The 27,560-nt window shown below is 39.6% G+C and overlaps 1 protein-coding gene across 1 annotated transcript in view; it reads left to right on the forward strand.

Moving 5' to 3' along the window:
- Positions 1–3,393: 3,393 nt before the first annotated feature.
- bmp2k (BMP2 inducible kinase) overlaps positions 3,394–27,560 on the forward strand; it is a 57,249-nt gene continuing 33,082 nt past the window's right edge. Inside the window, exon 1 of the mRNA XM_086315455.1 lies at positions 3,394–4,297. Within this exon, the coding sequence (XP_086171581.1) occupies positions 4,147–4,297 (151 nt within the window). The 5' untranslated portion in view covers positions 3,394–4,146. The remainder of the gene's footprint in view (positions 4,298–27,560) is intronic.

A 27,560-nucleotide genomic window follows, 5' to 3' on the forward strand; every position in this document is an offset into this window, starting at 1 on the left:
TTTGAAATTGCCATACATGCCTACTAGGAGGCTGAGGAGTAGCACTGGGGGTCCCTGTTGCCACTGATAGCATGAGATGGTACCTGTAGCCCATTCAAGTTGCACAGGCAGTCCAGCTTCTACAGGATCCAGACGGTTTGCTGCATCTTTCAGCATAATCTCAAGAGTGTGGAGAAGTTGCCAGGACATGGGCCATTTCATGATGAAGTACTCACTAACCACTGACACTTAAAGAGTTTCCTCTTTAATGTCTTTGTTTTTTCTGTCCAGTTTGGGGTTTCACTAACTCAGAGAACATTAAATGAGCTCAGATTTACCTTTAATCTAATACAATATTCAGGTTGTTACACTTGTACATTTGTGACTCCACAACAGGACAGAATTTGAGATTTTTTTTCTGGCAAATTAACAACTTTGTAATTTCAGGGAATATCTATTTTTTGGGTTTGTTTTTTTTTTTAACGTAGAGATTTTTCTCATTTATTGACCACTTTAATCTCATAGAATATCCAGATGTTCTTTGTCATAAAATCAGAAACTCAGATTGCTTTTCTCTGAACATTAGGAACCATCAGTAGTCATAATACTTTTCAGTTATTATCACCATTAAAGCGTCACTGAAGCCCCTTGAAACTCTAACTTCAGTTCCCAGAGGTCTGATCAACATTAATGGGAAAGGCAAAGCATCTGGAGTCATCTCAAAGTTTAAAAACAAAGTCTAGCTAATTGTCATTGTGTTCCTCTGAAAATTACCATCATTTCCAGCTGTGTTTTATTTTTTATTTATTTTTTTAAATGAGCATCAGTATTGGAGCATCATTGAAGCCCCTGAAAAATGCTCTCAGCTCACAGAAAGCAAGCTAATTTTCATTTTCATTCATGACAGCAACAACACTGGGGTAAAAAGTGTTTGAAGTCAGGTCTGTATGATTTAAAAAGATTGGACGGACTATTTGTGATATTATAATCTCAGGGAATGTACTTTTTCTTACATTTTAAGAAATATTTTTCTTACATTTATCACTTAAATTTCAAGAATATCACAAGCTTTTTTCTGTAAATGTACAGCTATATTGTTGGATGGTATGATTTTTTTATCCTCTGACTATAACATGCTTCCTTTTAACCACTGAGGAGTCTTGGTTAAAAACACTGGCACCAGTCATTCTTATGTAGGACCCAAACACAGCACCTAAAGATGGTTCAACCACCAGCAGGTGGCACCATACACTGCACAGACAACCAGACAACAATAAGTGTGTCAGAGAGGAAAGATTCCCCCCTGCAGAAACAGGATGTGTCCAGACATGGGGGTTTATACAGTCATGTGATCCCACTCTGCTCCTCCTTATCTCTTATGTAATCCCCATCTCAGCCGTGGGTTGCCCCCACCCACCCCTCACAACTGCTGACCTGAATATGGTAATTGTGACCACTTATCTGTAGAGGTATATGTTTTCTTCCTCTAGAAACTGATGTGCGGAGGACATAGATGTCTTGAGGAGTACAGTAATGAAAGTCTGTAGGTCTGTGTGATGGATTGTTAAGCCTGCACACGGCAGCTGTCACACCACTTCCTTGTTGGCAGTGTGTGGTGAAAAATTTGTGTTATTTTCCATTGCTGATGGTCATTAAAATGTAAGGGAGTGTTGTTAAGAGATCAATTTACTGAGGAAGTAGCATGCCTTTAAAATGGCCAAAAATGCTTTGTAGGCAGAAGAAAGACACAGATGAAGATAAATCAGGCTTTTTAATAATGAGCAAGTTAATAAAGCTGGATCAGGATAACACACTAATTCAGTTCAGCTTGAGGTTTGTTTATTTCTCCATGCACTACATTCTTTCCAGGCTGTTTAGTGCTCCCCTTCCTCAACCAAACTGCTTAGTGTGTCACTCAGGCCGCCCAGTAACAGATGAGTATTGGCTGGGTGCTTCTTATGGAAGCCTGTTGCTACCAAGAAAAGCAAATAAGCAGATATGAAGGCAGGCAGGCAGAAAACAAAAATTATAAATAATAATCATTGTAACAGTTTCTTACCTTTAACAAAGTTATTTTAAAAATTATCAAAATTCATATTTAGTAAATTAAATTTTTGAGGTGATTGTCAAAAACAGCTTAGCTGGATGCTAAACTGTGACAACCAGTATCACATCACCAAAATGTTTTTATTGATTAATTCATTCATTCATTCATTAGGTGAAAAATTAACTAATTCGGCTTCATTCTTGATACATATAGGTAGGGCAGGGACAAGGGCAGTTAAAAACATTGGCACCGGTGGTTAGAATAAACACCATGGTGGTAACAGGGTCACTCTACGCCACTCTATACTTCTGTTTTAAGTATGATTAATTTGGAAATGAACAAAAAAAATAAAGGAAAATATGAGATAGAAGCCATTGTTATTCAGATTTTTTATGATGATGATGATAATGTGAGTTTGTGACAGCCCTATTAATTTCATAATTTTTAATTGTTTAAATTTGTTAGTGTTGTAAATATAAAATATAGTTCTAGATTGTTTCCCCCTTTTATATAAGCTACAATTTTACACATCAGTGAACTCCTTTTTAAAACACATTGTTTATTATGACTTTTATGTAATTCCATTTCATTTGAGAGGTTTTTACCTGCTGGTAAATTGTCTTGTTTCTAGGAACAAAAGCACAAAGGATAATCAACGGGCTTACCATAATTAAATTTTTCATTTTTATTATTTTTGGGGGTGATGGTTTAAATATATAATTTGTTTTCTTTTTAATTTTTTAAAATTTTACTTAACTAATCTTTTCTCCTTTTATAAAATGTTGTTTTAGTTAACTAATGCCATTGCTTCATGTACCTGAATTCTCTACACTGAGAAATGAATGACTGAAGTTACGTGTGCCATGATGCTCAGGCTGAGTGGGTGGGAAGGCTGAGATGGTTTGGACATATGCAGAGGAGGGATAGTGGATAAACTGGACAAAGAATGTTGAATACATGGGTGGAAAGGAGGAAGACCACAGAGGAGGTCAGTGGATGTAGTGAAGAAGGACACGCAGAGGGTTGGTGTGATAGAGGACAATGCTAGGGATAGGGTGAGATGGAAACTGAGGTGGTGACCCTTAAAGGGAGCATCTGAAATAAGATACTTTCATAAGTTATTTTTTATTTACTAAGTAAGAAATTTTTTTTCATGAAAAATAAAATTATATTTTATATATGATAATTGTAATGATTAAAAATACTTGAATTTTGGTCAACTGATAGATGGATTCTTTTTTTTATTAGTTCGATGCCCTCATTCATTAATCTTTCTTTCTTGCTGGCATCAGTGGGCTTCCATACAATCTCCACTTACACCAATCATAACAATGAAAGGGGGCGGGGCCACATTGGGTTAGGTTGTCACTCTCATTGGGTAAATAACAAACCACCCACTTATTTTGAAGCCTGCCGTTTAGGAGTCACGAGAAGTTTAACGGTTAGAGAAGCTCAAGGAAAATGACACAAATGAACCGGATGAAAACGGCTTCACTGGAGTGGTTCTGACAAGCAGACGACGCCCGCTTGTATCACAGGTGCCGTCCCGTACTTTGTTAGCCCACCTGCACTCGGGGCGGCTCGAGGAACCGCTGTGGCTGCTAGCGAAGCTCGTTAGCCGCTAACCACCGAAGCTAGCGAGCTAACTAGACGAATCGCCCGACCAAGTGGCGGGCGTGAAGCTAACCACGTCAAGGCTGGTTTTGGAGGGCTGGTTGGCTGAATTTATTCCGTTGAGGAGTTTATTTCCGCCCTTCTTCTACAGTGCTGCTCTTCTTCCCCGTTTCATTGTGTCGGAGCGTCCTGACTGCATGCACGCATGCTAGCAACTGCCACAACTGGCTAGCGTAAGCTAAAGTGGCAGTTTTTGTTTTTGTTTTTGACGCTGTCGCCGGTACGAGATTTCGGAACGCGGTTGTGTCACCATGACGCGTGGTTATTAAGTGGACTTTTTAAATGTCGTGCAGCCCCTCTAGGAGAACCAGACGCGGAGCATGCAGGAGAAGAAGAGAGTCCAGATAAGTAGATAGGGGACGCGACCGAGTTAAACTGGACTGCGGAGTCGATTCGCCTCTGATTAGGGATTGCATTTTGGTTGGCCCTGACAGAGAAAGGAAAGGATGAAGAAGTTTTCGAGAATGCCAAAGTCTGAGAGCGGTGGGCTCGGAGGGGCATCCGGGTCCAGCTCCAGCTCCGGAGTCAGCAGCTACTTCGGGAAAGTGTTTTCAGTCGGCCGGTACCAAGTCACCGTGGAGGAGCTTGTTGCAGAGGGTATGTATCGCACATGCAGCTTAATGATGGTAACGGGTTTATTTTATGGCTCGTGTTTGTTCTACTGAACATCTCCTTGTGATAGAAGTAGGTCGCTCTCCTCTTCCAGGCAGTTGCCACTTAAACTGGGACACCGGGGATTTGGTGCATGGCTAGAATTAAAGCTTTCCCCATACAGCTGTGGTTTACATCTTGCTTCAGCTGATCCAAGACTAGGGGAGTGGAGAGGAGAAGGTGTGGGTTGCCCTCGGGGTCCAACCCTCCTGTGTCAACATAAAGCAGTGTAAAAGTCACTTTTGCCTTATCGAGAGTCTTTAGCAAGGGTTAAAACAGTTTTGCCCTCTTTAAAGCATTTGTGTAGTGCTTGTTTACAGCAGCAGTCCTGTCATTGGGTACAATGCAGGAGAAGATTTCTCTCTAATACGAGAGGGTACTCCCGTATTAGAGAGAAAGCCACACCAATCAGATGACCCCCTGTGAGCAAGCACTTGGTTATGGTGGGAAGGACAAACTTCTTTTTCTTTTTTTTTTTTTTTAACAGGAAGACTTCTCCAACAGAAATGGGCTTAGGGTGGGGCTCCCATCAGGCCTAGCCTGATTTATTTAGTTATTTATTTTTGGTGGGGAGACTAAGGGAAAAAAGCAAGCTATAAAATATTAAAATAAATGTACAAAAGCATTAAACATAGAAATCAAGAAATGGTGTTAAGCACATATGCATAGTCAGCTAAGAATGACCTACTCCAGGTTAGGACAGGAGGTACACATTATTAATACACACTACAGTAATAATTAGGAATGAACTAGTTTTGAAAGACTGATTTCCTGCTGTAGCTTGTTTTGAGATATTACATCTAAATGTGTGACACATAACTTTGAAATTAAAATCTTGAGAATAAAAACATTTTATCTAGTTTCATTTATCTATGCTTAGTGTGTGGTCACTTGTCCAAAAGCACCTGTTAAGCTGAGGAATCCCTGAACTCTCTGGCTGTGTGGGGAAATTTAAATCAAAGTAGAAGTCTTTCAGTCTCAAGATGTAAAAACCTACAAATGTGAACTTTTTTGTTTTTCCTTTTTTTGTCATTTAAATTGAGCTGTGAACTGTGTTGAAAACTTGGTACTGACTTTATTTGGCCCCTGGTTTTGCCTGCTCTCTACCACTTTTGAAGATGTGCTTTGCAAGACTTCTTGGAAAGATTTAAAAATTCCTTCCTGATTTAACAACGCTTTGTGTTCAAAAATGTGTTCACAAATGTTGAAACCACCTCCAAGCACATTCAGCCAGCCGGGCAGAGACAAGAGGAAGTGTGGAAATAAACAGCTTTTGAGCAAGAGTTACTGGTTCACAAATTGTCCAGTGCTTATCAAAGCATATTGATTGAAAACATAATTAGAAACTTTAAAGGTAATTCAGCCAATTAGACAGCTAATTAGTCCTTAGAGTGGTTTTGTCAAACATGCAGCCCAAAAGCCACAACCTTCAAAACAATGGTGTCAAAACTGCCCCACTGGATGAGTTTGCAAAGAAGTCACTTATTTCGGCAGTTCCTTTTCTTTCAAATTCATGGTGTGGTAATGCCAGCTTCCCTACAAATACCTACAAAGTTTAAAGTATTCCTAAATATTGACCAGATATTTACCAGCCTTGATTTAAGAGTAAAGATTTTACACACATCAGATATTGTTTTGATGTCAATCAGAAATATGCTAACATTTGGTTTTAGATTTTACTTCGGAAAGGTGGATATCTTTGCCCATTACGACGCACACCACTCGAGACGTTTTTGTGAATACTTTTGATGTGAAATGTAAAATCAATCTGGGAGGGGAAGAGAATTCCTCTTGTGTAGGAAGCAGTTGTTTTTGCCTTTTTGTTAGAGGATAATGTGACTCTAATGAGATATTTCTGGGAAAGTGTTCTAAGAGATCATTCTCAAAATAATACATATAAATATATTTATGAGTAGCCTTTTTTTTCTTTTTCTAGTTCCCCCTCACTGCTGACTTCTTATCTGATCACACTCAACAGCATGTTTGACACTATTTTACTCGATTGCTCAGATTTTCTCCCTGCTGTTTGAGGACTAATTTAGTCAAAGGGTGAGCCCTAAAACTAAGCTTAATCTGGGACAATTTTAAAGGAAGTTTAACCTCTCTGGTCCCACCTAAAATTAACCAGAAGAGACATTATAATCAAACATATTTCTCATCTCAGCCCATAATCGTTCTGTGTAAGCCTGTGCTAAGTGCCTCAGTGGTGACGAGCATGTCTCTTCATGCAGCTGTAAACACGCTGTAAACTTGATCTCACTCGCCCAAATTTAAAAACAAAACAACACAACTCTTCCTGCAAGCAGTCATGAGTCTGTGTCATCATATAATCATGTGCAGAGTCTGTGGCTGGTTTTTCTGCACTGTAACCTTTGCTCATCAGTCTGTCCCAAGCTAAAGAGCTGGGTGTCTGGACTGCATGGTTAATCATATAACAGAATATTTCATTTCACCAACTGTGCCTGGTACATTTGAAAGTAGATGAAATGTTAAAGTGGAAAAAGTGCCGGTGCCCGTGTGAAAGGTCTGTATGAAGGTCTAAAATCTGTTTATGGCTGTGAATAAGCGCTTCATTGCAGCAGTTTTTGTCTCTCTGAAACTTTTACTTCAGCTCGAGTAAAGATGACTTTTTAGTCTAGACCAAACTTGAATTTGCTGCGACTCATCTGGTCTTGTGATGATCTAGAAGAAACGGGAGGTTTTCATAGGTTGGTGGTTTTATTTATTTTTTTTATCTTTGTCTCCGGATTTCTGCTGTCCCTCTTGAACAATGTTTTGGTTGGTTGTGTGCTTTGACTGATTGCTCTCTTACAGTATATTTCTGTGTTAAATTTATTTGTCCCATAACCTAACATGCACCTCCCTGGAAATTTAACAACATGTTGCCATTGACGCTGTTCATACAGGTATAAATACTGGCAATGGTGTCGGCCGCTGGCATAAGCCAAGTCGTAGACTCCACGTAGATTCATTACAGAAGCATAATACAGGGATTACTGTTGTCTGCGTGTTGTCTTATCAGGACAAGCTGTGTTGCACTTTAATCTAAGGCTCCTGGATTAGTGCAACCGCCATAATCATGATTTTGCTTCTTAATAACTAATAGTTTAAAAAATTTAGCACAAATGTATAAATTAACATTTTTTTTAAAGCACCTGGGAGAGGGCAGCTTTATAAAATTTAAAAAGACAAACATGAAATGGTAATGTATGTTTGTTTACTATCATTGAATTTCATTAATGTGTCTGTTCTCTGTCCAGTTAAGTAGCTTTCTGATATGCAGTGTCCAGTGTAATACTTTCCCATACTGGCTCAGTAGATCAGAATTAATTTATATACATAATCTAAATTTGCAAAATTACGACTTACAAAGCTTGTTCCCTTTGAGACCCATTTTTCAGGTGTCAGTGAGACAGTTGCTGTCAGCCTTGAGCAAAGTTAATAAGACACTAATTTAAAGATTGATGCAAAAAAAGGCGGTTTTTGTTTCAACGTGTTCTTCATTCTCTAACGTTGTTGCTGTGTAAAACAAAACAGTGGAGGACAGGAGCAGCTGAAAAGATACTTTTTTCTTTGCAAATAATCTTTGTGAAACAGATGATTTGGCAAAGGACTCTGTTTGCTGCTTCGCTGCCTCTTTGAAGCTACCTCACTACCCCTTCTGTTTGTTTCAGAGAGGCTTCGTCATAAATTATGACACCGACCAGACTCGTGTATATATTATCACAATGTTGTCATATATAAAAGCCCTGTATTTGTTACAGTGCTCGTCCCATGCTCTAACCATTCAGCAATATTGGACCTCCAACCACTAACCAATGCTTGCTTAAATGTTTGCTGAGGTTTCAGGGTTTGTGGCCAGAAAAGCTTGATCTGTTTGATCTTTGGTGAAAATGTTGTGTTACCTGCTCAGAGATTACAAGGCAACTTTGCACCAGGGCACATTTAAAAACGAGTATTACAGTTACAGTTGTACGCACTAAGTTGTCTTTTAGCCGAACAGCAACACCGATGCACAGTCAGGATAAACATGAGCAAGCACATTTCAGAATGTGCATTTGTGTTAAAAGTGAAAACAAATTCTGAATCAATTGCTGAGTCTGCATAACACGGGTTTGTATATGTGTAAAGTGAAACTAGTCCTGTAATGACAGCAACACAGTTGGGTTAAAATTACATGTGAGGCAAAGCTGCAGCTTTAACACTGGCTCATATTGAACTTCCTGCTATCGTAATCTGTTCAGATAACCCACATTGCATCAGTTTGTTTCCTGTCTTTTCATGATGCCTCCACACATCTAAAGATAATGAGCCTCAAGTCAGCAGAGACCACGGTTCTTGACTTGACTAAAACTAGATTCCTTTTGAGATTATTTCCTCTCATAGTCCTGGTGGAAATTCACAAGAAGAAAGCTGTTGCATTAGTGTGTAATGTTTGCTCTAAAAGGAAATGAACAAAGTCAAAAACACAAAAGAGGAAAAACTTACGATGTTTGATTTTATTGGAATGTCAACATGAGAAAAAGACTGACTTAAGACAGCACAGGCTAAGTTTTATGATCCTTATCCTACAGTTAATGAGGTTTACGTTTTCAGCAGACACTATAATAATAACTATACCGTTTATGGAAAAGTTGCAGTTGGATGTTTGTTAAAAATCTGAAGGGAATCTATTATACTTGTATCATAAAAAATGACAAAGGAGGAAAGAACTAAAAAGGAAGGGTTATTAAAAAATAAATCTGTCGCAACTAAAAAACTGAAAATGAGATTTATGAGCATTTAAATTTTTTCTAAAATTGACAAGTGAACTGTTTTTATCTCACGTTGTGATGAATTTATTGTGTCATTAGGTATTTGTCTGCAACACTAAAATCACTGGAAAAGTCTTTAAAAAGACATACTGGAAGTTCAGTATGCTCAGTGTGTAATTCTGGGTCACTCATGCGACTGATGTCAAAGTACTGAATGGATCATGTGAGGTTTTTTAGAGTGGCTCATCTCTTGGTACCTCATTCAGCTATTATCCTGCAGCTGTGCCTGTTTAATGAAAAGCACGAGATTCCTGTAAAACCAAGCACACAGTTGTAGTTTGTAAGAAAATAGAAGCTGGGGCACTCCGCATAAAATCAGTCAAATCTGAAATGGTTCCAGGCTTCCCAAAATCACTTAATTTTTCAAAATCTGTTCAACAGCTTTAATGTTTTTAATGGAGCCATGCATATTGCAGTGAAATCACTAAAACAACCACTTCAAATGTCACAATCTAAAGCTAAAATAGTATTTTGTTCATAGTGAAGCTGCACTAATTTAATGTTTATGATGAAAAGTAACAGAAACAAGCACCGGTGCTCTGAATGTTGATTTGGTTTCTGATGATTAACTGAGGAAAACTTAAAATTGTGAATTTTTGGGGAAACCTTGATGTCGTATATCACCATGTAGGTAGGTGGCTGGTCAGAACAAGTTATGATGTAATAAAGGACTCCTTTTCACTGTATTTTCATACCCGGCTTATCTTGTAACGGTGTTTCCCTTTGCATTGCAAGACTTACATGTGTTTTTCAGTCCTGAAATTTACATGGATATCTCCTGTAACGTTACGAGGGCTAAAAAAAATAAGTGCTGTAAAAACATTGCAAGTTGAAAAGTGCTTGAGGTCTGTAATACCGAAAATATTCCCATCATGAAGGTAAAATTTTGCTAAACTTAAATTTAAGTTATTATGTAGGATTTGGTTGAATTTTGAATGATCATACACCTTTGTTTTTAGTTTTTTTAAAAAGTGCAAATTTCAGTCCCCTCAAAATAAAATTTTGTGAAGTTCAAAAGTTTTCTTAACACCATGTGTTTATCTTTTGGTTTTCCATTGAGACATCTGCCCAGCTGGACAGTTTGTACCCTCAGTCATTTCCCTCCACTCCCTCTTTAGCCTCTGTGGTTTCTCTTGAGCTCTGTGCGATGCTGTCTTCAAGAGGAACACAGAAGCAACTTGTGAGAACAGGATGCATCTGTGAGCAAGTCACTCTTTCTCTCCTAACTCTTTCTTATCGTGCACACTCCCCTGTCAGGGGCCTGTCGGAAAAGGATAGAAATTAATTTGATTAAATATGGGCTTGGGATAAGTCTGCACTACACCCAGTGGCCAGTTTTAGCTACAATTCTGAGATCTAATATAGAAGTTGCACAGTTATTTAGTGCTCTGTGAAGGTGTTAATGTTTAAAACAGTCTTTGTACTGATTCAGTTAATTTGTAGTTATATTTGTGCTGCGATTAGGAGGAAGTGACCAGACCTAAAATTTGCTGCGCACTAATTTCAGCAGTGTTACACAATTAGAAAGGATATACCACTGAAAGTTTATTAACTGGCAGACCTTTGTACGAGGCCATTACAGTGAAGAGAGAGCAGCTCAAATAATGACGTTGCAGAAGTAGACTGAAATGAGATTCTTCTATAGGGTGGCCAGGCCAAGCCTTATACATGGCTTATTTGGTGTCGTTTTGGCTTCATGCGCACATCTTCATTTGATCGAGTTGAGGACTTCACCATTTCAGTGATAAGTCATTACAGGGATTCAGAGAGAGGAGAAAAACTGCAGCAGCTTTAAAATATTTAGACATTCTGGGGAAACCCACTGAAAATCTGTGATCACGTTGGGTTATGTCTTCTTCCTGCTGATGCAGTTGTTGTGAATTGTGACACCTTATTGTGTCTTAAGCACCAGTGTAAATGGTTATGATGCTGCACTAATGTCACAGTTGGCACACGACAACCAATGCTGTGACCATCAGCACGGCTCAGGGAGGGAGCTCAGACCAGTTGCTGCTCTTTTATATTGAAAGTAGGTAGTTGAACTGGTTCTGTCATCTTGAGCAGGATGTCATTGTGAATCCAGAGCTTAGACATCCCATGTGACCCCGGGCTGCTTTGGGATCTTTCAGGAGGAACTGGAAAATGTTGCTCTGTAAAACTGGAATGCCCTGTTTAGCCTGCTGCCGGTGCGCCCCAGCTTCAGATAAGCAGAGTAAATGCTTGGATAGACTCTGTTGATTCTACTGTATTGTCAATGAAAGGGAATGTATCTTAAGTTTACAGCCCCTGACAACAAGGTCAATTAGCCTGTCTTGTGTATTTCACAGCTATAAAAGCTGGGTCGGTGGCTTTCATTACTCAATAAGTTTTGTAGTCAATAATTTTCTCTTTTCACCTGCAGTAAGCACAGGTAGGTCGATTTAGGAGTGTGCATTATGACAAATTACTGTTTTACACAGCAGACACCTGCTGCATAATTGACAACAGAAGAAGCTCCTCATAAGTGGTGTTGATGATGGTCACGTTTTTACAAGCGTTAAATTACATTAGCTTGGGTTTCACTGTACAGAAGTGAGTAAAAGGGATACTGTGATCCTTTTGGAGCCACACAGTCACAATCTCCTACAAGTTGTCCCTGAGGAGGAGTCTGAAATTTCATTTAGCTGATGCCTAGCTGCTGTTTGTAGATTTTTGCAGTTCTGGTGGAAAGCACATTCTTGTTATCATGACTTGTGTGTGGCTGATTACAGACGAGGCACAAAAAATGTTTTAAGTGATAAATGAACTGACATGACATGTGTTTTGTTTTAGTTACCATGCTAAACAAGCACATTTTCAGAGAGCAGATGATGTTACTTATCAATTGAAGCCTCGTGCGTACATTTTGCAAATGTGATTCTTCTGTTGTAGGTTTTTCCAGTTGGATGTGCTGTGTAGGCAAAAATTCAATAAAAATGTGTTGACTGTAGCTGGACAAACTGTCTCTGGCTAATAGCCCTGTAACTGCAGTCAGAATACTTCATTAAGCTGTTTGCTGAGCAGACACTGAGCATTTAGCAGGTAAACTGCCTCTGGAACATATCTTGTTGCATAATGGCTCCACCAGACCACCGGCCATAACAGGACTGCTGTACCTACCACCTCCTGTAGGTACAATTCAAACTGTTCATGTTGGCATGTGTTTGTAAATTCTTGGTAGAAACATCACTGCTGCTTTATAATTAACAGGAAGACCTTGGGTTAGTGGTTTCACTTCCTATGTTTGCAGTTTTACAAGCACATTAACTACAAGGTTATAATTCATCAATGCCTTGTTTAATGAGGGTCACCTCCACCTTTTAAGCACATTTGCTCTTGTTTTTCATACATTTTTCTCCAGTCTTTTTCATGTTGAAAGCTTCAAAGCAAGCTCATATCTCAGCTGACTAGTCTCCACATTTTACGTAACACAAGGATGTCGTAAAACACAACTTTTATTCCCCCCCCCCGAACATGCTGACTTCACACACGTTCTGTTTGGTTTCACCACAATCTTGAAACGTATGCAGTTGGGGCTCTGTAAGTTACAGGCTCAAGAGTTGACAGCAACGTAGGATTTTCAGTCGTGACAGGGACTACGCAGATCACGTAAACAGGAGAAATGCAAACACAGTTGTCACGCAAATTGAACCTTGTTCTTTGCCACTTTTGATCTGGACCGTTGTCACGTGTTCACCACGCAAGCTTCACTACTAGAAATTTGCAGAACAAATTTATCAATGCAAATGAGGTCACATGAGAGCAGTTTGCAGAGTATATCTGATAAGTTCTTCAGTGGGATATTCTTCAGCAGCTTTGTGTTAGACAGGGGAAAATAACAAATGAAAGCTCATGCTAAATTAAATATACTGCAGATATATCTGCTTCCTTTTTGGGTCTGACACAGTTAAGATAAAAGGAAAAGAGTTTGGCTTGGGGCTGAGCGCTGTGGTTGATAATGGAATTAAGTAACAGTTTCTTTCCTGAGGTAGAGCAATGGAAAAACTATACTCCTAAATTTGGTGTGTTTACAGTAATACTGGTACGGACTTTCAAACTGAATACTCAATACTTCCACAACTTGGCAGGTTAGTGGTTTCACCATAATAATTTAAAGGCTCTACACACCTGAGTCAATGACGGGTGTTTAGGAGGAAAAAAAATTAAGCTTCAGGTGACCTTGGTCAGTTGCAATGAAACAATGTTCACACAGTCACTTGCACACAGTAATATGTATTCACCCCCATCCACCAAGGCAGAATGCAATCAACCAATTAGGAAACGCTAACTATTAGGCACATCACACATGTGTACTGTTGGTCAGCTAACTTGAACATTAGTTTTGTAATTGAGCCTCTAGAAGCCAAAAGAAAACACACATTTTTAGCATTTCATTTATCAATAACATCCGGTCACAATACTTAAGTTTTCAAACTTGAAATCGAAAATTGTTCTGTGTCGGGACAAAAAGTTGCTCTTTCTCTTCTAGTGCAAAAAAGACCATATTTATAGGTTTTCTGAGGTAGTGCTGTGCTTCTCGTGACTTGATTCTGGTAAGGTAGACCACCACTATTTCTTCTTAGTTGCTGGTAGACTTTTCTCAGCTTCAGTCTGACTTTTAAGAGAAACATTTATTTATTTATTTATTTTAGACAAATAATTGTGCTGACCTGTTAAATTAACACTCTTAATGTTATGGGCAGGCAGGACCAACAGGACTGATGTTTGCTAGGTCCAGATTAACATTTATTGATAACTGTTTAACACTTAATAAAGCTCATGTGTCAATGTTTCAACAGCATCTGATCTGTTGAAATTGCTCATAAAATGTTCAGCGTTGTGAACGGCGACTAGGGTTCATGAGTTCTAGTACTAGAGAAGGGAGGGGCTGTTCACCTGAATGCCTGTCTGCCTGTAGGTCTGCGCAAAGCTGTGTGTTCATTGGAGTAAGCAAAGATGGCACTGTTGGCAGTACATGTGCAAATGAGTGTCTAATCCGATAGTCATTTTTAATATTGATTAATATCTGATTATCAGTTTTATTTATTTTTGACAACCCTGCAGCCTGATATATTTGAAGAGATGTTTTCTCCTTCTTTTACTTCTTCTGGTAGAAGAAACTGGTAATGTGGTCTTAAAGACCAGGGTACAGGAACCTGTAAGCGCTGAGATGTTTTGTTGGTGTTAATAGGATTAAAAACAAACAGGAGCAATAGATGATGGTATCCACTGGTTTCAAAGCCTCAGCTTTGGAACTTTGGAGTGGTAAGAAATCGGCTCACGCTGGACTTTTAAACTGTGCAGTGCCCCCACACTGACACAGATACTTAATAAACAGTGCTTATCTGGCATGGGTTCTAGTGCAGTTTCTGGTGCTTTGTTTTATAATGCTCTATAATAATGTTGCTCTCTATAATGTTGACCGTACAATGCTGGTCTCCGTCAAACACCGGATCAGTGTCTGTGTGCTACTTTGTGCTGTAGCCCAGCTGCGTATAAAGGAAGCAGGGATCTGCTTGGAGTGCTATTCTGCTGTTGAGCTTTAAAAATTGAATATTTAATAAGTTGAACTGAAGGAAGCAGACCATGAAATTGGCAAAATAAAACAAAATGACACCCAGTATTCTAATGACCCAACCCTGTGGGTCTTGTGGTGAGTCTCAAACAAATGAAGATAAACACAAAATCACATAAATTTTTTTCCTGCGCTGAGCTTGGATTAAAATGGATTGAAATTTAGAAATCACACACCATAATCATGTCGGGATGCTCAGAATATATAAATATTATATGATGTGACATAAGAGGAAATTATAACTCATTTGATCCTCCCTCTGCCAGCACATCGTGATGAAAAAGCATCCCATCTACGATATTAGCATACTGTAATGGTGATGAATGGGCACATTGTGCCTCTTTGTTGTCTTATTCTAGCACCGTAGAAAGAATGCTGGTACGACACAGCTCTCGGTCCCGTGATGGGCATCGCTGCCTTTGTGCTTGCTCATTGAGGCCTTCTGTCTCTGCCTCGCTGCGCTGCCCGCCATCCTCTTTGTGAAGCTGCAAATGAATAATTTTCTACCAATTCACCATGAGCTGGTTTGCAGCGGGCGGCGAGCCAAAGGTGGGAGTGAACTCGGGTCATGTGGAAACAGAAAGACATTGATTGATGTGGACATTCACTACAGCGCTTTAACATGAGCCCACTTTCAGTGATGGATTTGGTTTTGATCAGTGTATTGACGAATGGTGGGTTTTATGGCTGTCTCTTTGAGGCGCAGCAAACAGTTTACTGGATTTACATGGTAAATGTGTAAATTAACAGTCAGATTCACAGGATGCCGTATTGCTTCTTGTATTTTTTTGTTTTTTATTATGAATTAAATCATTGGTGGTGACCATGAATGACGACTGCTTTTTGTTAAGTATTCATTGGAAGGGACCTAATGTTATTATGCCATCATGTCTTGTGCATAAAAACACGTTTCCTGCCCTGCTGTAATGTAGAAACTAAACTCTGAACTCATTGGACCACATGATAGTGAGTCAGAGGTGTTGACCACACGACCCTGGTCTGGCATGGGCTGTTCGAAACCTGACAAACATTTATCCAATTCAGAACCATTTCATTCTTTAAACCATCTAAGCACTGCTTATTTATTCATTTTGTTTATTTTAAAGGGAGAAAACACTACAGAATAACTGGATAACTAAATTAAAGAATAAATGGAATTTGCTTTTTGCATCTATTTTGCTCTGGGTTTTGAGTATTTGCTTGTAAACCAGTTGAGTGGCACATACTGGAACACAATATCATAACAGCTTAAAGGCGAAGCTCTTATTACTGTAATTTTGCTGTTTATGGTGCCAGTTACTAGGATTTAATGATAAATGAGAGAAACACAAGGTGTAAATGTGTAATTGGCCAAAATATGTCATCAGTGATTGTGTTTGTGTTGACGGGTTTGTTAAAGTTTACATCAACACTGAAGAACACATGGTGACTATTTTGTGTGCATTTTTGGTTCCGCAAATTAAATTTCTTGAACTGAATTGTTTGTGCTGATGTGTAAGTAGTTTGAGCAGAAAGGCAAAAGGGCTTCAAACTTTCTCAGCCATCAGAGTCTCCTCACAACGTGGCAGTGGAGTCTAACCACCCCTTGTCCTGGATTTTATTTGTCTTAATTACAACGCTTTCATCAAAGTCTGGGTTTATCCTAAATTGTGGCTCAGAGGTTGTCATGGTATTGTAGTGACGGTGATGGGATTTTTATTTTTCCCACTGAGGAAAAGAACAATCTTTGCCTAAAGTCTGGCAAGTAAAAATAAACTGAATAGTTTCTTGAAAAGCACAAAGACTTAACTGATTATCCTTTTATTTCGTTCAGCCTTTGGATTTTAGAGCACCAGCACCGTACGGCGTCACCCCTTCGTCCCTCCCATTTCCATCATAAACCCTTCAAACCACTTTTGTCTGCCTGTTCAGTTGTAAACACTGCTGTTAAGGTAAGACGTATGAGAGCCGACTGCCAGAACCTTCCAGCTCAGTAATCCCAGGATGAAGAAAGTGTAGTCATCGCCTCACCTCTTCATGTTGCCTTTTATGGCGCTGCCTCTTAGAAAAGCTTTTTTACATACTTACATGTGGTTTTTTAAAGTGCTTCTCAGCATCCACTCGAGTCAGGGTAGAAGTGTGATTGACTGCAAGGCCTTGACTGCTGCCAAGTGAAAAAATAATAACTGAATATGTAATAGGAAGAGTCCAGGTTGGAAGCTGTATGAAATAACTGTTTGCAGTTTTAATAATCAAAGTAGGGATATTGTCGGGTAGATGGCTTAGTAAGGGGAAGTATTTCATTTTTCCAGAAATCTTTCTTTTAGACCTGTTTTATTTACATGACTCTAACTCCCGACATTAGTTGCCCTAAGAACCTGAATACAGCAAAGTAAAAACCCTTCAATATAACAAGGAGAACCCCCAGCAATCAAACTGTCCCCTGTGAGCAGCATGACAATGGTGGAGAGGAAGACTCTGGTGTGAGAGGAAGGAGTAGAGAGGATATGGGAATGTAGAGAAACCAACAAAACGTATGCATCGTGGCAAATAAACACATCTGGAGTGAAAAGAGGGAAGTGGAGAAGAAATGCTCTGTGCATCATGGGAAATAATTTAGCAGTCTGCGCTTACAGCAGCATAACTAATCGATGGTTCAGGGTCACATGATGCACTTCTAACGACGAGCTTTATCAAAAAGGAAACTTTAAAGCCTCATCTTAAAAGTAGAGTGTGTCTGCCTCCTGAATCCCTATGAGCAGCACTAAAAGGGGCTCAGCTCGGCGCCTGTAAGCTAGTTCGACAGGAGAAGTGCCTGATAATTGAACGTTCTGCCTCCAGTTATTTTTCTTGTCAAAGTTTTCATGTTAAATACAATAATTGGCTTTTATAATGAAAGTTAAAGTTTCAGATACTGAAATGACCATATAGCTATATATAAGTAATCCTTATGAGGCAAATGTTTCATACTGCTGTTGATTCTTGGTTTCTGAATGTCTTTCTACTTAATGCTCTGTATGAGGTCATAGAAGGCGGACTATCCTAAAAATGGCCATTTTATGGACACTCCTCTGGCTGAGAGCACAAGACCCCCACCCAGCTGCTGTCCAAATCTTCTGTTTGAAATGACCAACCAATAAGAGAAAGGTTTGCTTTAAGGGGACTGAAAGGGAGTTAGAATTGCTTGGTTTAGACTGTAGAAAGATGCTTATAAATAACTTTTGTATCTGACCACTAACTAGGGGTGGGTTTTGATTATCGATTAAAATCGATTCTGGCTTGGATAACGTGATACAGATTTATTAAAATCCTGACTCGACTCTTAAATATTAAATTTATTTTGCCCGAAATGCAAGATTCTCAGGTTTAAACCTCACAAAATTTCAACAACCACCAAACAGTAAATGAGAGCAGGTACACGGATTCTGCACTAAGATGTAAACACAAAGCGCGGAGCCGCTGACGCATCAGAATCGGTGAGATGTCGCCTTTCTCACCCGACAGCACGGTTGGAGCTGAAAGCCGACAGCTCGCTGATTGTGATCCGTCGGCGGGTCCGCGCTTTGTGTTTACGTCCTTTTTGCGCTGATTCAGAAGCTGCAGGTTTGATCTCTCTCCAAACAATATTGACCTAACCAGCAGCAAAAGAAGATCCAAACTGCGCTTCACATAAATATCGTCATGAATTCCCTCTTTGTTTTTCTGTTTTGCTTCCACCACGATAAAATCACACTTCATGTAGAGCTCTCTCTCTCTCTCTCTCTATACTTCAAGAACAGTTTCCTGTCTAAAAATCCTATTTTCTGCATTATTCGCTTGTTTATTACGCACAAGTCTAGCGTTGTTTACAGCGCTATCGGCCGCTGTTTTTTTCCCCCCTTTGCTTACTTCCGAAAAGAGAGCCTCATTTCTGCTGTTCAATAAGCTTTTGAACAAATTTAAACTTTTTAAAATTATGCAAAATTGTGAAACTCTCAGCTGTGTCTCTAATAAAACCTCTAACTTTGCTCTGCTTCACTTCAGCAGCATCAGGTAATGTTCATACAGTGGGGCAAAAAAGTATTTAGTCAGCCACCGATTGTGCAAGTTCCCCCACCTAAAATGATGACAGAGGTCAGTAATTTGCACCAGAGGTACACTTCAACTGTGAGAGACAGAATGTGAAAAAAAATCCATGAATCCACATGGTAGGATTTGTAAAGAATTTATTCGTAAATCAGGGTGGAAAATAAGTATTTGGTCAATAACAAAAATACAACTCAATACTTTGTAACATAACCTTTGTTGGCAATAACAGAGGTCAAACGTTTACTATAGGTCTTTACCAGGTTTGCACACACAGTAGCTGGTATTTTGGCCCATTCCTCCATGCAGATCTTCTCGAGAGCAGTGATGTTTTGGGGCTGTCGCCGAGCAACACGGACTTTCAACTCCCGCCACAGATTTTCTATGGGGTTGAGGTCTGGAGACTGGCTAGGCCACTCCAGGACTTTCAAATGCTTCTTACGGAGCCACTCCTTTGTTGCCCGGGCGGTGTGTTTTGGATCATTGTCATGTTGGAAGAGCCAGCCTCGTTTCATCTTCAAAGTTCTCACTGATGGAAGGAGGTTTTGGCTCAAAATCTCACGATACATGGCCCCATTCATTCTGTCCTTAACACGGATCAGTCGTCCTGTCCCCTTGGCAGAAAAACAGCCCCATAGCATGATGTTTCCACCCCCATGCTTCACAGTAGGTATGGTGTTCTTGGGATGCAACTCAGTATTCTTCTTCCTCCAAACACGTCTGGCACTGCGGGATTTGATTCCCTGCCGTTGTAGTGTGTTACTGATGGTGACCTTTGTTACTTTGGTCCCAGCTCTCTGCAGGTCATTCACCAGGTCCCCCCGTGTGGTTCTGGGATCTTTGCTCACCGTTCTCATGATCATTTTGACCCCACGGGATGAGATCTTGCGTGGAGCCCCAGATCGAGGGAGATTATCAGTGGTCTTGTATGTCTTCCATTTTCTGATGATCGCTCCCACAGTTGATTTTTTCACACCAAGCTGCTTGCCTATTGTAGATTCACTCTTCCCAGTCTGGTGCAGGTCTACAATACTTTTCCTGGTGTCCTTCGAAAGCTCTTTGGTCGTGGCCATGGCGGAGTTTGGAGTCTGACTGTTTGAGGCTGTGGACAGGTGTCTTTTATACAGATGATGAGTTCAAACAGGTGCCATTCATACAGGTAACGAGTGGGGGACAGAAAAGCTTCTTACAGAAGACGTTACAGGTCTGTGAGAGCCAGAGATTTTCCTTGTTTGAGGTGACCAAATACTTATTTTCCACCTGAATTTACGAATAAATTCTTTACAAATCCTACCATGTGAATTCATGGATTTTTTTTCCACATTCTGTCTCTCACAGTTGAAGTGTACCTCTGGTGCAAATTACTGACCTCTGTCATCATTTTAAGTGGGGGAACTTGCACAATCGGTGGCTGACTAAATACTTTTTTGCCCCACTGTATGTTGATTAATGACTCTCTTTCGTTTTTGATCTACGGCAGAATATTTTTAAGGTCGTCTGCTATAAAATCCCAGGCCAGGAAAATCTTCATGTTTTTCTGTGTCATCCTCAGCTACTTTGACACAAAGGCATCCGCTGTGATCCTTACACTTTTGATAACGTCTCGCAAGTGTCAGCTTTCTTTTTATAGATATAAAAATATGGAAATGTACTGATACGTAATCAGAGTTATATTTCTGACTGATGCAAAATTTCTGCGATTAAAATCGAATCGAATCGTGGATCGAATTGATTCTAGAAATCAGTGACGATACCCAGCCCTACCACTAACTTAGATTTATAACTTGCTTCCAAGCCTGTAGTGCAAAGTGCTTTCATTAACTGGTAGATCTCACCAAGGTTAAGAGAGGTTTAGCTTAATTTGTGTAAAGAAGCAATGATTTCTGTGAAAATCTCTAAAAAGAAATTTTGAAAATAGCCAGCTTAGGAGGAACTAGAGGAAGTAATTGGAAGTTGGGCAACTTGGCCTACTTTCCTGAGATGCTGCTTTTGTGATGTGGATAAGCAGTGGTGGCTGACTACTTAAAATTAAAAAAGTATTATCTAGGTGTTCTCTCCAAACTCTTCAGGATGCCAATTATCTGCTCCCTATAGGATTTTACCTGTTCTGTTTGATAAAGAAATGGTTATAAAATATTGCGTTATACAGAAGACGGATTGCCATAAAACTTCATAAAGCATGAAATTTGCAAATCAATAAACCATTTGCTGTGCTGCTGCTGTGACCTTCCTCCAAGCACAGTGCTTTGGAGAAATAGCTTTAGAGTGCTGTCCTCCCTCACAGGAAATAATAATCACAGCATGGGTTTTTGCAAAGCATGAAAACATCATGTGAACAAACACGTACCAGGACGTGTCAAGTGAAAGTGAACTCTCCATTAACAGAGCTGTGAAGACAGCATGATGTAATTCAGTAAGAACACCACTCACTGCTACATGCAACACATACTTAAACTCACCTGTGCAACATGTGCACACAGTTGATGGAGAAAGCCTTTATTTTAGGAACGCTGCTTAAAATTCACCCTTCTAACTCAAATTTTCAGCCTTTGTCTTACAAAACATAAAATAATGCATTAGCTTTTCAGACATTAATCTCTGGGAAATCAATTTAACCAGCAGGTTGCCCTTTAAAATCCACAACAGATTCAGTTGTCACTGAAATGTGTGCTTTTCAAAACCCTTAACATCAAAATGCGATCTTCCTCTTAAGTTATGACCAAGTCCCAGTTCCAGATGTTGAAACATGCCAGATTTGGTGGTTTCAGCTGTTGCTCTTGTATCTGAGTATACCTTTGATTCATTTTACTTTAGCACGCTCACAGCAGCCCACTATCGCATCTGTGCTTTGGCACAGCGCCACCCTCACCTTTGACAGTTTAAAAATAGCTGACCTTGGTTATCTTCTTACTGTCGTCCTGCATACTTAACTCGAACAGAGAAGGACACTTGTTTCTTTGAAGCATTTCAACTCCAAGTAGGCTGACAACTGTGAGCAGATGAGGAACAGCTTTTAATTAAGCAGATTTGAATGTTATCTTGAACCATATTTAATCAAAAATAAAATCCAAAACCTGAATTCTTACATTTATTTGGAATTGGATGTATTACAATTTTCTATCTTGAAAGGTTTAGACAAAATGACATGGTGGTGCAGTGTTTCAGGAAAAAGTGCAGAATCTCTCGGCTGCCTGCTAAAAACAAGCCCCTGTCTATTTTTAGGTGTGAGTGTTACTGTAGTCTAAGTTTTGAGGACATACGAGAAACTGATTAAGCTGTGTCCTTAACCTAAACTGGGTTACAGGGGCGTCGTGTTTGCAGATAGATGTCAGTGTTGAAAGAGCATGAAAGATCCCGGGTTAGATGGTCTGTGTTTTGGCTACGGATGGAAATAAGGCAGTCTAACCTTAACGTTGGCTCCTAGTTTAAAATAGACATTTACTTTGCCCATACAACACAAAACACACGTTCCTTTTATATTTGATTTCAGAAATACAGCTTTGCTATAACTCAACATTCGCAAATTGCATGTTTGCAAATGTGTTGGCCTGCCAAGGAGCAGGTCTTTCTCGCATTAGTCCGTATAATACCAGCTCTCAGAGGATTTGCTAAAATACTGAGGATCAAAAAGTCATTATCGGTAATTAGCAGGAGCAGCTGGCACAGGTTGGGGAAATGGACAAAGGCCCTGAAGTCGGTTAATGAAAATCCATTTTCTGTATTTATTGTGGAAAAAATGTTGCCAGTTAGTCTGCATGAAGATGTGAGCAAAGTGTTTTATTTTTGACTTGTTTTTCAGTATTAGAGCAGATGTAACTTCAGAAAGAATTAACCAAAGTTTGGGCCCATTCAAGAGCACTTTAATGACCATTTTCTGCTGAATGACATTATTGAACATCTGGAAAAATTAAATTTCAAGTTATGTTGGAAATTTAAATTGGATTGTTTCTCCCGTCTTGGGTTATCCCAGCCTGCTCACTGCTCATTTGCTGTAAACTGCCCCCACTCCTCACAGGTTGCAGGGGGCAGCCATCTAAGCAGAGATGCCCAGACCTTCCTCTCTTCCAGTCATGCCCTCCATCTCTTCTTTGGGGAACACACTAAGGTGTTCCCAAGCCAGCTGAGAGCCATAATCTCCCCAGCAAAAACACGTCGGACACGGACACGCCTCCCTTTTTCGACTGAGAGGCCTGACCTCGGTCTTGGAGGGGCCAACTCACATCCCAGCCTCTTCACACTTGGCTGTGAACTGGCATAGTGTGAAGTGGAGTTTGTGGCTCTGTTGAGTGACAATCTGCAGAAAGCAGAGTTGAGAACTTCACAATGCCAAACTTGAAACCCTTTGGTCCTTGATATCTGGTTTTTAGTCTCTGTGGTCCAAATAGCTTCTTATGCTAAGTCTGTGCATGATGGGTAAAAAGCATTTAAAGGCACACATTAAAGCGTGGGTTGCAGGTTTATCTGTTGGTTTATACGACGTAGTGATAAAGAGTTACATGCATACCAACATGGATGTATATACACCCACGGGCAATAAAATCTGTGGGAAACACTGTTCACTTCTCATAGTATTTATCTGTAATGAAAATGAGTCAAGACATTGTTCTTCATGGACTTCACATTAAATATTTGTAATTTTGTTGAAGGTAAGGCTGCTTTATCATTCACACAGCCTCAGTACAGATTCCAGGAATCTTACACTGTTGATGTAAGACATTTTTAAGTTTTTTGCTTGTTAGCCAAATCAAATCTTTCCAAGTTGGATTCTTGAGAAATTAGACTTGAGGCAAATTCAGAGAAAAGGGCAAAGATGAGATTTTTAGGTGAATGTGGCACAGAAAAAAATTCTGCAAAGAACAACTTTTTTCTTTTTATCCAGTTTCTCATTTTTATAATTTGAAGTCCATCAGTAACAAAGAATAAAGGCCCCTTATGTTCACACAACATTGTTACGAGCTTAAATGAAAGTTTTACTGGCTATTCCAGGCTAGTGTCTCTTATCTTCAACCCTACAACTCTTTTAGGGAGAGACTTTTAGGGGAGGGGATGTGTGTTCATGTTGGGGTACAGGGGCCTCAAAGAGGAAATACCTCAGCCTGCTAAAAATGTCCTCCCAAAGAAACGGCTTTGTGCTTTCTGTACTCAACTAGATGTTTTGCTTTTGTTTGTCTGTTTGTGACTTTCAACGACGTGTTTGAGTTTGTAGTGCTGTGGGTTGAAAAGCAAGAGGCAGAAAGAAACAGAAAGATGGTTGTACAGTGGTTTGTTATCACCGATGACGTCACTCTTCAGAAGGAGAACATCTGCGCCTCGTGCCTGAGCACAAACCATAAATGTATTGTCTTTGCATGCTGCTAAATCCCCTAATCCTCCCTCACTGAGACACTCCTATCACTTCAGAGGTTTTTCTTTCTTTCCTGTATAAAAGGCGTGCTGAGTGTCTGTTTTCTAAAGGCTGTTCAGATCCTCTTTCAAGCCTCTTCCACAGGCTGTCATGCGGGCTGTCCCAGTTTGTCAGGCTTTTCAGTGATGTCAGGGTCCACAGCGCTAGATTCAGGGCCAGGGAAAATTTTCTGGTAATTACAGCCCTCGCTCGGCACCAGGCTTTAATGTGAGTCTTCACCCCCACCCCCGTCTTGGCCTCATTGACTTGGGGTTTTCCTCCCAACTGTCATTGACAGCTGACCGTGTATTCATGGGGAACTACTTGAATCATTTCTCTGCAGTACAGATGAGCAGTAGGGGAAGTAAAATAATAGTGAGTTGTGGCTAATGGCTGATGACTCCTGGAGTAAGTCATCCCTATCCCCAGGACTTTAGTACACTGAGTGGATTTAGGAACGCCAAACCAGAATCACTGTGAGACTTTGTATTTCAAAATTAAGGGGAATCTCATTGCTTAATCTCTTCCCACAGGAGGGAGTTATACACTGAAGAAGATGCTTGTTTTGAGCTTAACTATAATGGTCATACATTGTCTTATTTAATAAATTTATTTACCTTTTGTTCTTCAGTTTCTCCTCTTTCTTTTATCTGTCATCTCAGTAGCATTTTTTTATTTATTTTTATATATATATATATATATATATATATATATATATATATATATATATATATATATATATATATATATATATATATATATATATATATATATATATATATATATATATATATATAATTTTTTTTTTTTTTTTTTTTTTTTTTTTTTTTTTTTTTACAAATTGAGGAGCTCATTTCAGCAGACATATTCTTAATCCGTTGTGTTTTGGTTATTGCTTCATGTGAGCGTCAACTTCCCCAGGACTGATGTATGCAGTTGTCGTTTTAGCTTCCTGAGCAGGTTCCTCGTCAGATTTTAGCTAAAGGACCATTTTGCATGCTGGCAACTTCACATCTTGGAAGCCTGTCTGTGTATGCTGGAGGAACTTGTTGAAATAAGCTTTACTCTCTAGGTGTGAAGATCAGTTTACTTGCAGCACTTCTTGCCGATCATTCAACACGTGGGGAATTTTGTGCATTACACGTGTTAAGCCCTGATTTTAATTCACACTACTAAAAATAAAAGACGCATAAAGCTGCTTTTATTTTTATTTGTTTTGTAGATGCTTGTGTGTGTGCAGGTGTTAGATAGCAGCTTTAACACTTTTTTTTTTCTGTATGTATTTTTACTTTTAAAGTTTTGGTCCTTTTAAAATTTGTTGAAGCTAGTAAGTATCCCTAATCCAGTGCAGAAATCTGCTCATAGATGTTATTGATACAAGCTGTGACCCCTCCCTCGTTCATTGCAAACTGACAAACTCACTGATCCTGGCAGCTAGAGTGGCTGTCACAGCCTCAGCCCACACTATCCTACAAACATCTTCATGTCTTCCCGCTGGCCTGGTGTGTGATTGACTGAGGCCATGTGCTCCAGGACCAGATTCCTACTAAATCAGCCCCTGGGCCTTTTGTTGCCCCCATGACTATGCCAGCCCCGGAAGTAGTACGCCATTGAATGTATTATTCTCTTAAGTGGCTCTGGGTGGAATGGTTTGTTTTAGAAAGGCTTTGTGCCCAGCATACATAGACTTCCTGGACAAATGAGGGACTCCGACATGACAAAAGGGTCTTTCAGTGTACAGGAGACTGGCTTCTCTGACAAGAAATTGTTGTCTTGTCCTCATTATCAGATGCTTTATGAGGTTATTTATAAGAATTAATAAAGATGAAGACTAAAAACGCGAAGTCATATCAAATCTAGTTTAAAAGTGAAATGTGACGTTAAAAGAAGAAGCTAAAATGATTGATGGTTTTGTTACTGTTAACTATCTACAGCCTTACTGTTGTCTCATGTTTTCGTTGTTATGGCATTCAGCTGCTTCTCCAGAGAGGATCTTTGTTCCCCAGGGTTGATGTACTCCAAAGGCACCTTCTTAGAGTGCGGCAGGAGACTGTACTCCTTCTGCTGTGGAACAGAACAAGTACCAGTGCAATAACAAGTACTACTGTCAACAACTTCATTACAAGACGGATTCGGTCATAAATAATGACCAGTATGAGGGAGAGGAATCGGTTGAAGCAGACCTCCACAGATTACAAAATTAGCACAATTCTGTCTGCATTGTTTTTGTTTTGTTTATAGTGGTTTTGTTGACATGCATGCGTCTTTATTGGTCTTAAAGACATTCATCGGAAGTTATCACAGGTAAATCTTTTTAATTTCGTACATTAAAGTGGGATGGTCCTCTAAGAGAACAGAAGAAAGCAATGTATGGTGTGTATTTACAATGCTTTAGGCAAACGTCAAACCATTGCATGATTATCTCTGATTAAATTCAGTCTCAGGACTTTCTGTTGTTAACACACTGAAAAACTAGATTTAAAAATTACATCCTGATTTTTATATTATATAAGTTTATATTTGAATATCTGCAGCTACTGTTGCTCATGCTTTCCTTAAATTGCGAACGCAGCTGTGCTTCCTGGTCTTTTATACGCAGGTCTCACTGACATAAATCTCACTCTCAGGCTACGTCCACACTAATGTGTTTTCAAACGAAAACGCATCGATTTCTCTCCGTTTTGGCCTCCCATCCACACTGAGACGGCGTTCTCCCCAAGGAAAAACGCAGCGTTTTGAAAACGCTCTCAAAAACGCATACATTTCAAAACGGAGCTGCCCCGTCGCAGTGTGGCCACTCGAAAACGCAGACTTTCTAAAATGATGACGCATTTTAGTCATTTGATGCAGTCATGTGACCAATTAAACAAAGATAGCGGAGGGCATTATACAGCAGTTGTTTTGATTGCTCTCAATTTTGAGAGCCCTAAATAATAAACATTAATATCAGTTTGTACGTGCTCCAGATAGCTTTTCTTCAACTTCTTTAATTCTCACTCGCTTTTGCGCAGGACAGTAAGCATTTTGGGCCGTTTCAATGTGGACGGACAACTCTGTGTTTTCGTCCACACTAGCATTTTCAGTCGTTTACCCAGTTTTCAAATCTATCCGGGCCAGTGTGGACATAGCCTCAGTGGGACTCTTTTTAAATAAAGAATTAAATAATCATTAAAGTAATTAGCGGACAAGTAGTAATAAACATCTGAGACAAAACAGTTTCTGGTCTTTTTCCTGACATTGCAGGTTGTGTACTGTGAGATGTCCCAGATACTCATGACTCAGGGTTTTGTTGTGTATCATAACCAATAACAAAATGCTTGTGGTCTGAGATGAGCCGATAATTTGCTCCTGTTGCGATTATCTCAGTCAGGAATA

The sequence above is a fragment of the Aulonocara sp. 'chitande type north' Nkhata Bay genome, linkage group LG12, assembly GCF_057382095.1.
Source record: "Aulonocara sp. 'chitande type north' Nkhata Bay isolate Kocher_YH1m ecotype deep benthic linkage group LG12, A_spYH_male_GT1.1, whole genome shotgun sequence".
Lineage (NCBI taxonomy): Eukaryota > Metazoa > Chordata > Actinopteri > Cichliformes > Cichlidae > Aulonocara > Aulonocara sp. 'chitande type north' Nkhata Bay.